This window comes from Lolium perenne, chromosome 5 (genome assembly GCF_019359855.2).
Source record: "Lolium perenne isolate Kyuss_39 chromosome 5, Kyuss_2.0, whole genome shotgun sequence".
Classification (NCBI taxonomy): domain Eukaryota; kingdom Viridiplantae; phylum Streptophyta; class Magnoliopsida; order Poales; family Poaceae; genus Lolium; species Lolium perenne.
In genome coordinates, this window is record NC_067248.2 from 1,244,003 (window position 1) to 1,260,539 (window position 16,537).

The 16,537-nt window shown below is 47.2% G+C and overlaps 1 protein-coding gene across 1 annotated transcript; it reads left to right on the forward strand.

Annotated features, from left to right (window-relative positions):
• Positions 1-14,783: 14,783 nt before the first annotated feature.
• Positions 14,784-15,869, forward strand: LOC127319758 (F-box protein At3g07870-like). Its single transcript, XM_051349736.2, has one exon. The coding sequence runs from the start codon at positions 14,784-14,786 to the stop codon at positions 15,867-15,869; it is 1,086 nt and encodes a 361-aa protein (XP_051205696.1).
• The last annotated feature ends 668 nt before the right edge of the window (positions 15,870-16,537 follow it).

The window sequence follows — 16,537 nt, forward strand, 5'->3', positions numbered from 1 at the left end:
CGAGCCTCGATCGGCTCTCAGGTTATCCTGTGAATCGGCTCAAAGAGCCGATCCACCCATGATTCGTACGGGGTGCACGAATACTTGGTGATCCTGCTTGATCAAAATATAGCTAATGAGATCTACGACGATTTAGGGTTTTCACCGCATAATCGGATCATCCTACTCCAGGTTGGGCCTCGCGGCCACGCACGGTGCTCATAAGCCGATCCTAAACAAGGCCTAAAAACCAACATGACGTTGATCCTCGGAACATCCCGTTTAGGACTTGCGAACGCCACCCTACGTGCCGCTGGATCCTCCCCCCCTTTGTAAGGCCTAACTATTGCAGATATTAAACTAATCCTTGCAGAACAAGGAGCGATCGTAACGGATCAGATCTACTAGATGATGAACAAGCAGGGTGCCGCCCCCACACCTGAGATAGGCGTGAGGGCGGCTAGACATGCAAGGGCTGCACTACGTAAGCATGTTATACGAAGAGCTATGCTAACCCTAACACATCTATGATAACTACGTTGCTCGTCATCAAAGACGCTTCAGTACGAGCAACGCATGAACAACGTGGAGCTTGTGCTGCCTAGATCGCAAGATGCGATCTAGGCAGTATGTCGCTTAACTGATTGAAACCCTCGAGATGAAGGAGTTGGCGATGCGCCGAGATTGGTTTGTTTTGGGTTGAACGTGAGTTGTTGTTTATTCCATAAACCCTAGATACATATTTATAGTCCAGGGGACTTTCTAATTCGGACGTGCACCTAACCGTGCACGAGTAAAACTCTAACTTTTAATCTAAGATGCGATCTACTATATTACAGATACATGGGCAATTCAGCCCAACTTCATGTATAAGGCCAATTCTTGTTCTTCCTTCCATGTATATCTTCAAGTCTATCTCAATCGTGGCCCACCTCTGAATCGGTCAAATTCTGGTGATAACACATGCCCCCCTGGTTTTGGAATTGGTAATTCCAAAATCACTCCTTCGTCGGGTCATGTCGTGGCAGAACTGTTGCAGTATCCTTCATCATGATGTCCCGCCTTCTCAACTTCTCCGCGTGATCTGGCAGTTTTTCTCTTTAGGCACCACTTCCTCGGAAACTGCTGTGGCATTGAATTTCCACTATATCCCCTTTTATTTAACCGCCATGAACAGTTCTCCTCTGTATCTCCTCCGCATTAGCACTCCAAAAGCCCTCCTGCCACCATGTCTTCTTCCTCCTCTGCTCCATCGGATCCTTCCAGCCAGTCCTCCACATCCCGTGAGCCGACGCCGGAGTACAACCCGGCAGAGGTCCACGCGGCGAACACCCGCCGCGCCATTGCGGCCGGGGAGGAGTCAGACCACGACTTCTCCATCTGGTCCGAGGGCGACCAATCCTCGACAGACGGGGAGAGCGACCTCCGCTTCCTTGCCGTTGGGGAAACGGAGGAGGAGAGTGACGACGACAGCTTCTCCTGCGACTTCACCTCTTCCGGGGAGGAGGAGCAGGAAGAGGAGGAGGAGGACGATGACGAAAGCTCCTCCGACGAGCCGCCGGCCAAGCGGTTCTGCCCTTGGCCGGGCAATCTTAGCGACTTCGACAGCGACGAGGACGACGCTGACGAAGAAGATGAAGACAACGAGGGCCCGGTCGGCGGTCATTGGAGCGACGACGAGCCCGCCGGGAGCAGCGCCGATAGTGGCGACGACGGCGACGACGAGGGCAGTGACGGCCCATAGATAGGGCCTCTAGAATAGGGCCAGTAGTAGTAGATGGGGCAATGGATCCCCTAGTATTTCCCTTTTGAGAGCAATTAGCTCTTTATGTAAGAAATCTCATCTAATCAATGAAGAACTTTTCCCCAATTTTGATTTTGCCGATTCCTTCTGAGTTTAATTGAGCCGATTCCCTCTTCTACTGACCTTGCCGATTCGTCCCCTTTGCCAATGCGTAATGAGCCGATCGCACCGCATCGGTCCTTTGAAATTCACCCTACTCTTCTTCAGCTGATGATTTTCTAAATCTGGTAGAAAATGCAGGATCTTCAGGAAAACCTTTAAACTTTTCCAACCAAACCCAATAATCCTTTTCAGTACCCATCATTGTGAAGAAGGTTGCAATGAAAGATCAGCCGATGGTATCCCCATCGGTTCTTTAAACAAAGTATCCACTAGGCCTGCTGCCCCCCGAGCCTTACTCGAGCCTGCTGCCCCCCGAGCCTCACTCGAGGCGAGAATGTCAGAGAGAATGCGCCAAAACCGATCCTCTTTCTTCCTCAGACAGCCGATAATCTTCCGTTTCGGCTGAACTATCCCCAGAGATTGGAAATCCTCGACAAAAAGGTTCAGAAACCCGGATCGGCTCGAAGCCGCTGAAGAAATTCCCATTGTTTTATTCCCTCGAAGCAACAGAAGGCACCACCGTTGGCCTGGATTTGGTGGAGACTCGATAAACATCGCATGATTCCACTAGAGTCGATGGCTGCGCATCGGCTGTTTCTCAATTCTAAAGTCGATGCCCTTGCATCGGCTGTAAAAAAAATTTTTTTTTTTACCGGCCGATTTTCTCCTATCGGCCCCCAGTATTTCATTGCACACATGTACCCCTGCATCTGTTCTCATGTTTAGGTGCCCCCCGAGCCGAAGCTGTCAAAGAATGGCAGATATCGGCTCTGTAATTCGCACGTCGGCTCTTGATAGGGTCAAGGGCGAACACAAGCAGAACATGTGGTGAGGATAATTTTGGCCGATTGCTGGGATCGGCCTCCATAATGATTGGAGCGCTGACTGAAGGTTCTGTAATGTCCCTTCATAGACCTTTGGGGCCGATCACAAGGATCAGCCTCACCAAGTTGCACATCGCTTCGCTTCAACTACATGGTCAGGCCAGTGGATAAAACCAGCTTAACCCTTCCCTTTGTCACATCGATGCGCTCGCAGTCGTCCAAGTTGATGCCTGAGAGGGGTTCTTGGCCTGCTGCTTCCCATGCGTTCATGCCAGCCGTTGAAATTTCGGCTGAGTCATCAGCCTGGACGACCTCTACCTCATCTCCATCCCACTGTATTATGCATTGGTGCATCGTGGAGGGAATACAGCAGTTGGCGTAGATCCAATCTCTTCCCAGCAGCACAGCATAACTGCTCGTGCTATCAACGATGAAGAACGTTGTAGGGATAGTTTTCCTTCCTACGGTCAGATCCACGTTCAGAACTCCTTGTGCCTCAGACGCTTGGCCGTTGAAATCGCTCAATGTCACGTTGGTCTTGATTAAATCCGAGCTAGAGCGTCCCAGCCGACGTAGCATGGAGTACGGCATGATGTTAACTGCCGCTCCGGTGTCCACCAACATCTTATTTACAGGCCTCCCATCGATATATCCTCGCAAGTACAGGGCCTTCAGATGCCTGTAGCTCCTATCTCGTGGCTTCTCAAAGATAACCGGCCGTGGGCCGCAGTCAAGTTGTGCCACAGATGTCTCGTCTAACCCTGGAGCACTGAACTCTGAAGGGAGGATGAACACCATGTTCGTGCCAGCCGATGTTTCATCATCGGCTCTCCTTTGTTTGGGGCGCCACTCCATTTTCCGTGGACGGCCCTCTTCATCCAGGGCTCGCTGAACCTTTGCAGCCAGATCAGGCCGTGCCTTCCTTAGCGTATGCAGGTATAACCTTTCGGCTTCCTCCAGGCCGCGCAACCGCTGAACCCTGCGTTTTTGTGAACGGCTGAGTCCGTCAGGGCACCACCTTGGACGGTGGTACCTGTCTTCTTCTTCTTCTAGTCCCTCGTCTTCGGAATCCTCAAGATCTGCCCAACGAGGTGACTCTCAAAGACGTTTGCTCTGTGGCGGGAGAGGCCCTAAGCGCTTGAACACAGACACGTTGGCTGCCTCCTTCTTCTTCTGGTTGCATTCTGGGCAATTGCCGATTGTGGGCAATCGGCTCATTCCTGAATCCCAGCAGTGTCTGAAGAAAGGGCAGTCCCAGTGTCTGGCGTTGTCATCTTGCTCCCTTGATGTGTCCGTGGCACGGCGCTCGTGCTCCTCCTCATCGCGATCCCGCCGACGATGTCTTCTGGCTTCTCTAGCCAGACGATCTCCTTCATTATCATAGTTGGACCGTCGGCGTTGGTCATACTGACTCACATATTTGTTGAGGAGGTGATCAGAGAGAGGTCGTTGATATCTTATATTCTTCACTCTCCCCTCTGTGACGTAGCGCTTGCCATCATGATGGAGCCGATCGCGTGGAGCGGCCTCCTCTGTATCCTTGCTATGAGAGCAGCTGCCCTCATCTCCATCTTTGCCAGAGTGGTTCCCAGGTCCTACCATGTTGATGCTGAACGTGGGACCTGGCTGGCAACCCTCAGGGTAGGTGACTTCCACCATGTTAACGGCGGGGAAGGGTTGGGTGTCGACCTTCATGGCGTACTGGTTGAAAATTAAACGCCCCTTCTCTATCGCCGCTTGGATGTGCTGACGCCACACCCTGCAGTCGTTGGTGGCATGGGAGAGCGAGTTGTGGAATTTGCAGTACGGCTTTCCGTTTAGCTCTTGCGCCGTGGGGAACTTGAGACCTTCAGGAATCGTCAACTGTTTCTCCTTGAGCAGGAGGTCGAAGATTTGTTCAGTCTTGGTCACATCAAAATCAAATCCCCTGGGCGGCCCTGGTGGCTTTACCCATTTGCAGGACACGGGGGTTCCTCCCCGAGTCCACTCAGCCACTGCTACTTCTTGGTCTCCCGCAGAACTTCGTCTTCCTCTGCATCGACCAGGACTACTGCACGCTTGAACTTGTCTTGGTACAGGTCCGGGTGGCGCTGTTCATATGCTGATAGTTTCTGAACCATATGCGCCAGCGAGGGATAATCTGCTTGGGAGGCCATGTCCTTGAGCTGTGTTGCAAGGCCAGCTACTGCCAACTCGACTGCTTCCTTTTCAGTTATACGAACCGAATAACATCGGTTCCTAAGATTCCTGAAGCGCTGGGTGTACTCTGTCACCGTTTCTCCGCGCTTCTGACGTAGTTGTGCTAGATCGGCAATGCTAGACTCGGAAGCTTCTGAATGGTATTGTGTATGGAATTGTTCTTCCAATTGCTTCCAAGACTGGATGGAGTTTGCTGGCAGAGAGGTGTACCATCCAAAAGCCGATCCTGTGAGGGACTGTGAAAAGAGCCTCACGCGTAGCTGATCCGACACTGAAGCCGGTCCTAGTTGCGCCAAATATCGGCCGACGTGCTCGATGGAGCTGGAGCCATCTGATCCACTGAATTTGGAGAAGTCAGGGAGCCGATATTTAGGTGGCAGCGGGATCATCTCGTACTCGTCAGGGTACGGCTTGGAATAGCCGATTGCCCTTCTTTTCGGCACCATGCCGAACTGGTCTCTCAAGCATGGTACCGATCTGATCCGTCGTGCCGGGCTGCAGGAGTTGCACTCAAGATTCGCCGGGTGGCGTACTTAGCCAGCCATGTTTGCTTTTCCAGCTCTGAGCCAACTGCAGGAGCCGGGCTCTGAGTTTCGTCGGGGTGGCGTACTTAGTTAGCCACGTCGCTTTCAAGCTCGTCGCTGACGTTCCTCCTGTCTTCGCCGGAGTCCCTGATGTTGTGGCCTGGTTTGAGAGTGCCCAGTTGCCACAATCTGGCACATACGTGCACGCGTATCCTTGAGGGATCTCCTTGGGCGCCTCAGCCAAGAACTGGTAGTCACTAGGGTCACCACCAATCTTGTAGACGACGAATGCCGGTGTAGCCGGCACTTCCGCTGGTGCTGCCAACGCATATGGCAGCGGTGGACGGGACTGGAGCGGCAACTCTCCTTGATGCGTCCCGAGAGCTGGTCCTGACGGCGAGTACTGGTGGCTCATGATCTCCTGGATCACGCGCAGAGCGAGACGCTCCAACACGTTGACCAAGTTTTCAGAGTGGCGGTGTAGTGAGTGAGCCACCAAGTAGTTGATCTCCTGCCGTAGGCCCCTGGTGCGTTCCTCCGACGGGGCAGAGAGATCTATCCCATCGAGTGCACCTTGCGGTGAGAATCCCTTCCATCTGATGCCATGGGAACGGGTTCTCTGAAAAGAGCCGATGAGGTCGGCTTCGAGGGTGGCCTTGATCTCGTCGTATCTCTTCTTGAGCTCGTCAGGCAGCTCCTCGTAGGTGACTGGCGTGCCGTCCGCCGCCATCTCAGATGTAGATGGCGATGTGGTTGATGTAGACGATTGTCCCACCGGGCGTGCCAGAATGTGTTGACTGCCAAAACCCACCGGCGGGCAGCGGCCTGTCAACACAGGTAGAGCCGGGAAGAGCCTAGAGCTGCGGCTGGCTGAGACCCCTCCGAGCGACGGCCCGCAATGCTCTTCTGGTCACACGCGGCGATGCGAAGTGCAAGGGCGTGCCACCTGACCTATACCTGGTCAGGAAGGTGATGGGGATGCCTCGCTTAGTTCCTGCATGGCATACACGTAAACATTAAATACGAGCCTCGATCGGCTCTCAGGTTATCCTGTGAATCGGCTCAAAGAGCCGATCCACCCATGATTCGTACGGGGTGCACGAATACTTGGTGATCCTGCTTGATCAAAATATAGCTAATGAGATCTACGACGATTTAGGGTTTTCACCGCATAATCGGATCATCCTACTCCAGGTTGGGCCTCGCGGCCACGCACGGTGTTCATAAGCCGATCCTAAACAAGGCCTAAAAACCAACATGACGTTGATCCTCGGAACATCCCGTTTAGGACTTGCGAACGCCACCCTACGTGCCGCTGGATCCTCCCCCCCTTTGTAAGGCCTAACTATTGCAGATATTAAACTAATCCTTGCAGAACAAGGAGCGATCGTAACGGATCAGATCTACTAGATGATGAACAAGCAGGGTGCCGCCCCCACACCTGAGATAGGCGTGAGGGCAGCTAGACATGCAAGGGCTGCACTACGTAAGCATGTTATACGAAGAGCTATGCTAACCCTAACACATCTATGATAACTACGTTGCTCGCCATCAAAGACGCTTCAGTACGAGCAACGCATGAACAACGTGGAGCTTGTGCTGCCTAGATCGCAAGATGCGATCTAGGCAGTATGTCGCTTAACTGATTGAAACCCTCGAGATGAAGGAGTTGGCGATGCGCCGAGATTGGTTTGTTTTGGGTTGAACGTGAGTTGTTGTTTATTCCATAAACCCTAGATACATATTTATAGTCCAGGGGACTTTCTAATTCGGACGTGCACCTAACCGTGCACGAGTAAAACTCTAACTTTTAATCTAAGATGCGATCTACTATATTACAGATACATGGGCAATTCAGCCCAACTTCATGTATAAGGCCAATTCTTGTTCTTCCTTCCATGTATATCTTCAAGTCTATCTCAATCGTGGCCCACCTCTGAATCGGTCAAATTCTGGTGATAACAATTGCATACTAGAATGCGGCCGCGCGGCGCACGCCGCGGGCAAGGAATTGTGCATGTGAGGTTGAACATACAAAACAACTACTGTTATTACAAAAGATCTTTAGTACATTGTACATGCTACTTGAACATTTGGAAGCTAGTTTCACAAATACGCGAGGAGAAAGATTAAGGTGAGCCACCAACATTATACAAAAAAAACATCTGATGCCCGCACTGAAATGTACCATAAAAACAAATAAACAGATATTATTAATACGATCGTCCAGGCCAAGTAGCTAATAACATGTTTTTGTTTTCAGATGCTGACTGGACTTGATATGTATTGCTACGCCACTTCATCATCGTTACCTGAAAGTTATGCAATAGCTCAATGAATCCTATCAATTGAGCACTAAAGAAAAAACAGAACTGGAAGATCTAAAGATATATTCTCTAAACATTGCAGGTTCAGATGGCCTCTAAGAAAAATATGTGGCCTAGCGTCGCGGAACTGTAATCAGCTAAGCAACCACAACAGGACTGCACCAAGGAAAAGAATCAAAGTTCTATGTAGACAATATCACCACTTAACACATTAGTTTGGAAATGCACTGGCCAAGAAGTTGTCGACAATTAAAAGACTTTTGAAAGGAAACACTTACATACTGAAGCAACTGAGAGTAAGATGAAATACTCGAATATCTGAATAAGCAAAACCGTCGATTGACTTATGTAAGCAAGACAGTGGTCCAATGCATATTTATGTTTTAACATATGAAGTTGTGAACCTGTGTAGTAGTTGCTAAAAACAACTGGCTATTTCAGAGTACTGATGGGCATTCAAAGTACTGGTATACAAATTGTAAACCATACCTTGCATCAGTAAGATGAATATTTCTTCTTGGGTCTTGATTTTCCTTTGATGGTACAATGTATATTAGCCTCATTACTAACCCAACAACATGGTGTGTTAAGTAGGAAAAAAGGATGTGCGTTGGAGTTGATCACAAATGATTGTAAGGGCTAGGGTGTGCCTTAGTTTGTACGAACACTTTGTAATCACTGGGCAGCAGGTTTCTTACGCACTCTTTTCCTTGCCAGGGTACCTAAGGGGACTGGAAGGTTTTTAATGAGGCGGCCTGCTGCTATTTTAATATAGTGTTCTTACCTCAAAAAAAAAAAAAAAAAAAAAAAAAAAAAAGTAGGAAAAAAGGACCACATCAGCATAACATGTAAAAAAGGGTACTAATAAGGCAATAATGAAAAGAAGAAGGAAAAAGGAGAAAATAGAATAGGATGTATAATGCAAGCAGTGGATCAAACGTGGTATGGATTGAGCACCTGATAGGACTGCATTGTTTCCTGCTGAACGACAAACGGTTCTGCATTATATGCAACCGGAGGAAAATTGTCAGGCTGTGGAACAACTTCATGCACTTTTATTTGTCCAGTAATCTTAATTATGAATAGATGTTCTGTCCTCTTGTATTTTTTAGTGCGTCATCAACAATGAAAAAATCTAAGGTGTAGACTGAGGCTTCATTTAGTTACTCCTTGAACTGATCAATACGATCTGTTGGTATGCATCTGTCCATTGTGTTTCCCTATGAAGAAAACAAAATCTTAATATTATTTTGATGCAAAAAATATCAAAAAATGTTAGAAAGGTGTAAAAATGTGAGCACCTTGTTTATGTTGGTTAGTCCAAGATCTAAACAAAGTATGATTCAGGAGGTTCAGAATGTTGCTAGATTAGCTTCTGCGACAATTATTTCTTCATAATATCGGAAGCTTAAAAAATTGATTCAAAAGGAGTACAGATTTAAAACATTGCAGTATCAGCATTATAGTAGTGGTTTCTTGATAACAGTGGAAAGAAAAATAATTTAAACAGCAGGAGAAGTTTCAGTAAGTTGAGGCAGTGTACTGCACTTACTAATAAGTAAATAGGAAAAATAGATGTAATACTCAAGGTTCTGAATAAATACCTCGTGGTCAACGACGATGAAGTCTAACCCATATATGTTTTCTTGTGTTTGCTGATCTCTACATTGCTTAGATATGGGAACGATGCTTGAATTTCCAACAAATCGACCACATTTACGCATACAGCTACATGTCTTGTGCAGCCTAAACAAATAATTTAAACAGAAGGAGAAGTTTCAGTAAGTTGAGGCAGTGTGCTGCACTTACTAATAAGTAAATAGGAAAAATAGATGTAATACTCAAGGTTCTGAATAAATACCTCGTGGTCAGCGACGATGAAGTCTAACCCATATATGTTTTCTTGTGTTTGCTGATCTCTACATTGCTTAGATATGGGAACGATGCTTGAATTTCCAACAAATCGACCACATTTACGCATACAGCTACATGTCTTGTGCAGCCTAAACTTGTTGCACTTTGCAGAAAACGTCCGAAGTAGAGGCCTCACGGAGTCATGGAACAAAAATTACGTCTGAGTTCCAGTGACCTGATCAGAACAACCAAGCAATTGTATGAAGCTCTATATTAAAGAACCTGGGACAATGAAATCAAACGAATCTGAAGTCTAAAAATAAATGAGTGTGAGCACACAACTTAGTAACTAGGTTTGTGATGGTAACATAATTTGTCAACACCTGGCAAGACTATACAACTTGCAAATCATGAAAAGGATTCCATCAAACAGGTTTTGGACAAATAGTGTGGTTGCCACTTACCAACACGCAAGAGCTTGCACAAATGCCATTCGTGCGCATGGCTGACAGAAGTTGCGAGCTCTTCCGGTCCGTTGGCCAGAGCAGCAGATAGCACGACCCTGTTGCGTACAACTGACAGCTTTTGCAAGTGGGTCAGACACACACAACGACGGGCCAACAAACCAGAAAGAATCAAGAACAGCCTAAAGATGATGTACTACAGAACTTCAAGTTACTTGAATACTCTTCCTATTTAAGCGCATTAAGCAGATACTCAACTGTTCTGTTTAATCGTTAAACTCTCCGTTAAGAAACAAAGAATCTGCCTTAGTCCCTCTAGAAATTTCTGTTACCAAATTCATTATTGTTGGCCTGGTCATGACAAATATGTCCATTTAATCAACAGAACTGAACTTGGAAAAGGAACCTCTTTCAGACAAAAACTAAGGTAGGTAGGCGAGCAATACAAATCAGATGGTATATTTGAGGCTTACTGCTCGCCAGAGCTTCAGGGCCAAACCAGAGTACCTTCAACAGCTACCCTCTCTAAAATTCAGTATAAGTAACCGAGTTTTTTGGCTGCATTATCTATCTAAAAATTAATATAACACCATGATTTGGGAAATTAATATTTCACATAGATTACCTTGTCATATGTAAATCATCCATAATAATATGGAGAACAACTGTCTCGCCAGCCTCATTAAAAAGAAAATGGGCGTTGGAAGTAAAAAAAAATGTACTTTGAAGGTGCAGGTTTGTACATCTGCCCTGAAAAATCAACCCCAGGAATAGGTGGCCAGTACTGAGTACAGTCAAGGAGGGTAACAACCCAAAACCCATTCTAAGATACTTCCATGCATTCCAATACAGATATTACTGCACATGACAAAGAACATTAGGTAATTTCTGAACAGAGCGTGTATGTCGCAGACAAATGAAAATTAATGAAAACTGAAAATGATAGTCAAGAACACCTTTTAGTAGCCTCTGAACACATATGATTTGCTTAGATTTCAGTTTTATCCTTCTCTAAAAGGCTCTCTAAAATACCGCTGTTACGAAAAAAGAGAGGCTATACTATCAGATATTGAAAGGATGCCTCCTAAGCTCTACTTACAGATCATGTTGCATATTGTATGCCAGCACAGAAGCAGCAAAATTCTCCAACGAAATGGATGGTACAACATGTAGGTCAGTTTGGCAATAGATATTGGCAATCTTCTGTTGGCCTCACGATTCCTAAGGCACATGTATCTTGTTGAGCAATATCTACAGCAGAGAACTATTGAGGTTAATATTTACATGAAACTAAGCCATATGCATGTAGAACCAATATTTGAGGTAATCCATGGCAGGTGTGTCATCTCTAAAAAATTCCCTGATCTTCCATCCACCAATAATGACTTCACATATACCCAGATCCTCGAAAGGAAATGAGATGAAAAAACAGCGATATGTTGTTTTACTGAATTGAACTTCAGCAATAGCAGATCAACAAACAGACGTTGCAACTTCACAAACACCAAATTTCCTATACTTCTAAATGTAAGTATTAAGACTCACTGCAAATTCAGAAATTTGGGTGTAGAAAGGACATCACATAATAATTTTGGTGATCCCATCTCTTAACCAAAAGGAGCTTTATAGGGATGATTAATTCATTTTCTTGCAGGAACTTGTACTGCAAACAAAAAAAATCCTAATTAGCAGTTATAGTGACACATATATGAATTAATAATAGGGAGGTGCCAAAGAAAAAATCATTAGTAGTTTAAGTTTTGGCACTTGGACCTATAGGTACGACATATCCTCACATGATTTTTTTTGCTTCTGGAGCAAAGAAGAATCATTTCAATAGCTATGATCGGTGCGGAACACATCAGTATAATTTCAGTGGCTAGAAGTGTCTACCTAGAAGCAATGGAGGAATCAAGTATCACTTGAATATACCTCAAGAGGACATCAGGATAAAGCAGGTGTTTCTTTCTTCCATTAGCCTAAGCCACCCACGAGCCAAACTAGCTGACATATCCAGCTTCTACCCTGAATAACATAGAAGTTCAGAAATGCGACGGAGTAGACATTAGCATCGCTGCTAAAGTTAGTACTTGTGGATGTCACCAAACAGCACGGATGCAAAGAAAAGATGGAGATGACCAGAGTGGCACAACTTGATGTTGGGTCCCTAGCGGTAGCTGAATCAGTTGGAGACCATGGAGAGAATTCTACAGCTCCTAGTACAAGCTCTCATCCAGGGGATCAGTGCAGCTCGGAATAGGCAATGTGGTCTTTGGAGACGGACAGTCTGTGGATCAAGTAGGCAATCTTCGACCAAGAATCATGTATTGCTGGAAAATTCAGAGATGCGTTGTACATAATCAGGATTCAGAATAACACATTCAGTACATGAACACGTGATTATTCAACCAGCAGTTTCTTTCTTCTCGCCATAACCATTGCCAAACTAGCTTGCATATTCAGTTTCTACCCTGACCTCGAAATAGGCTTTTGTCCCGCTTTATAAATAAAGCAACCACATCCATACAGAGTTCGAACACAACGAGAGCAAGGATAAAACATCTGCTGGGGCAACAACACAACATGCCCGAAAGATAAAACAAGTGATACAGCCCTAGGACATAGGGCTCCTCAACCGATGGAAGGCATAGAAAAGCGACGAGCCATCACTAGAAAATCCTCCAACATGCCGTCCAGCCGGTCTCTGTCCCACTGCCTACATAGCGGGTACAACTGCTACAAAAAAAAGCCAAGAATTTGAAGATGGAGTCAGAGGCTTGTTGCAGAAAGATACGCTCGATCCTCATCTTATTACGCACATTCCATAAGATCCAAGACATAGCCGCAAACAGTAACCAGAATAGGCTCCTCCTACTTCCAGTAAGGTACTTGCAGCGCAGCAGCAGTTAGTTCAGCATGACCATTTTGCAAAGCTGCCGAAAGGAGCTCCAAATTAGACCACTTAAGAATTTCTGATCATAACTGTTTGCTATGACCATACTTTGGATCTTGGCACAGCTTGACGATGCTGGTGTGTCCCTAGCTGTAGCTGAATCAGTTGCTGTCGTGGAAACAGACAGACTGTCTGATCCTGAAGCAAGCAGCGATGGGCAATCTTGGACCAATAAATCACGGGTTAATGAAAAATTCAGAGATGCGATGTAGATAACGGGAACTCAGAACAACACATCGTGATTCAATCAGCAGTTTCTTTCTTTTCACCATAACCATCAGCCTAACAAATCCACACGCCTATTTCCATGAATTGCTGACAAGGTCAGACAAGTGATGCATATAATGCGACTCCAGAAGAACTCATCATGACCAAGGTTTTTTTTCTCGGTAGGCAAAAAATATCGGTGGGTACCGGTATTCCGGTATTTCGGAAATTTCGGAAATACCGGCCAAATACCGGCCCAGATTTGTCAAACCAACTCACTATTTTGTTCAAAATTTATTTAAAAAATTTAAATTTGACCAAATTATTTAAATACCGGAGAATTTCGTTCGGTATTTCTTTTTCTCGGTGGTAACCGGTAAAACCGGTTTTCGCCGAAATCTCGGAAATTCCGGCCGAGAAAAAAAACCCTGATCATGACCCAACAAGCAGCTTCTTTCTTTTCACCATAACCATTAGCCTAAGTATTACTGTAGCTGAAATCCAAATTTGGCTCACATGTGCATATGATTCAATTGCTAAAAAATACATTTGAAAATATCAAAAAAATTATAAAAAATATTCGCCATGGGCGGACGAGCACAAAGACGATGTGTCGGGTCACGGCGACCCCAAAGACCCTCCACCAACCAGCCGACACAAGCCCACGCCGCCCGCCGCCACGACCGCACCTGGGGATGCCGCCGCCACAAGGACGCTGCCTGGAACGCGGAGCCGCCGCGCCCTCCGTCAGCGGGACGCCCACCACGACCGCAGAGACCCGCGCCTCCACCGCCGCGCGTGGGAGAGAAAAGGCCCCGCCGCTGCCGGCCCCGCACGGGCTTTGCCCGACGGCGCCCTCTCGCGGCGGCGAGGAGAAGGGGGGCTGGGGAGGGCCGAGGGGAGGCGTCGCCAGAGAGCTCCCGGTCGCTCGTGGGAACGACGCGGGAGCTAGGGTTTTCGTCCGATCGATCTGATCAGGTTCGTTTATTTTGATAAAAAGAAAGTTCCATAAACTAATTTGACACAGGGTTCGTACTGGGGTATGTGAATTTTAATTTAGTGTCTGCAATATGAATGCAATTTGGAAACCAATCTGTCATATTGCACTGCAGATTCTGTTCCCAATTTGGAATGCATAGTCTCTGTGCACATTCTGTTTCACTGCATCTAACTTGGAGAGGTCAAATAGATAAGATACTCATAAGGTGTATGACAATGAAATGAAACAATGTAAAGCTCGTTCCAGTTCAGCGAATATACAAATTCAGAACCAATGTGTCAGTACGCAGTACATCTATAGCAGGTTCAGAGTTGCTTTGTTGACAACTCACCACATCGTGTCTTACTTGGAAACATAAGGGCTTTTCCTACCAATTGATGTGTTGGTCCGTGTCTTGCACGGCATCCCGTGTATATTACGTTTGGGTAATTCCGGTCTGGTCCAATGTGGACACAAGAGTCCCGTGGCTACTACTAGAAGCTGAAGGCCAAAGACCAACAGGAACACGAACAAAATAGTTGGGAAGATCAGATAGAGACCGTACCAATGGCAGAGTTCTTCCCCACCGACGTCCTCGTCGAGATCCTGCTTCGGCTACCCTCGTGCGCCCGGCGGCGATCCCGCCTCGTCTGCCAGCTCTGGCGCGACACCGTCGACACGCGCACCACCACCGAGATCCGCCCTAGGACGGTCGTCGCCACCAAAGAATCTGTACACCTCATCGAGGACCTACCGTCATCGTCATCGGACAGTAGCCCTACCGGGAGCAGAGACCTGTGGGCCGGCGACGCCTTCAAGGGCATGCACCTAGTTGGCACCTGCAACGGCCTCGTCTGCATGTGCGACAACCGATTCAGACACCGGCAAAAGCCCGGTGGAAGCATCACCCTGGCCAATCCGGTCACCGGCGAGGCGCTGGCCATACCACCGCTGCGGCATGCCAAATACTCCTGGTGCTCGTACCTGATGTATGGCTTCGGATACCATCCCGCGACGGGTCGGTACAAGGTCGTGCACGTTCCCTACTTGTCCGACAGGGTCTCTGTCTTCACCCTCGGGGAGGCGGCCTGGAGAACTGTCGCCACAGGCAGTCCAAAAGAGACCTACGACGTTAACACGGGCATCGTGAGCGTCAACGGCGCAGCGTACTGGGCTGTGAAGGAACCTGCTGCAAAGGTCGTCTCCTTCGACCTCGGCAACGAGCACATCACATACATCAGGCCTCTCCCCGACGAGTTGTCCAGACCAGGCTGCTGGCGCCTTACAGAGGTGCGCGGGAGGCTGGGCATCGCCTTCAGCCAGGATGACAAGACGGAGGTGTGGGTCATGGAGCAATGTACATGGAGCCGCTGGTACAGCGTGCAGATGAACAAGCATCAGCTCACACATCCAAACTTTACTTACCACGGCGACCACGTCTTGACGATGCAATGGCAGCCAGGGAGAGGTTTAGTACTACACAAACACAAGCCGAGCGACGGAGGAAACAAGACACAGCGCGTTGTGGTAGAGATAGACGAAAGGAACGAGGGGACGGTGGTTGCCGAATTCAAAACAAACTACAGCAGCCACCAGACCTTCGCCTACGTCGAGACCACAGAACCTTTGAGTGTGTATCAACGAAAAAAATAGCGCGCTATTTCGGCGTTATAGCGGCGCTATAGCGTATTTGGAGAGTGAACGCTACGCTATGCACATTTGGCTCGCTATGGCGCTAATCACGCTATTAGCGACGCTATGCGCGCTATTTTTCGTAGCGTTATAGTGACGCTATTTTTATAGCATTGTAGCGGTGCTATTTTTTTAAAGGGCAATTAATTGAGTAGCCGACTAGCTATTTTGGATCTTTTAGCCCACGAGCTTTCGAAATCCCCATTCTAACTGTAGCCATTCAACCCGTTGGAAACCACAGAAGCACATCGACAATTCTCACTCCTCCTCACACCACGCGTACATGTTGAAGAAGAAGAAGAATCAACATCACAACGAGTAAAAGCTGCTGATGCAATCTGCCTAAGAAGAAGAAGTTGCTTCTAGTTTTTCATTGTGATGAGTTGCAATATGCGGTTCTTCTTCTGAATCAGATGATGACCGCATGCATTATCCATCTAGTTCATCTCATTTTGATTAATTACTACTCCTGCTATGTAGTTGGCTCTTTAATTGTTTGCATGTTGGCAGGTTAATTAGTTATCTACTTGTTCACTTGTTAGACTGACAAATCTTTGTCTTTCAGTGCCATCAGGACTTTGTCAATTTGATTTGTTGATCGTTGTGATGTGGATAATTTTTTAGCTGCT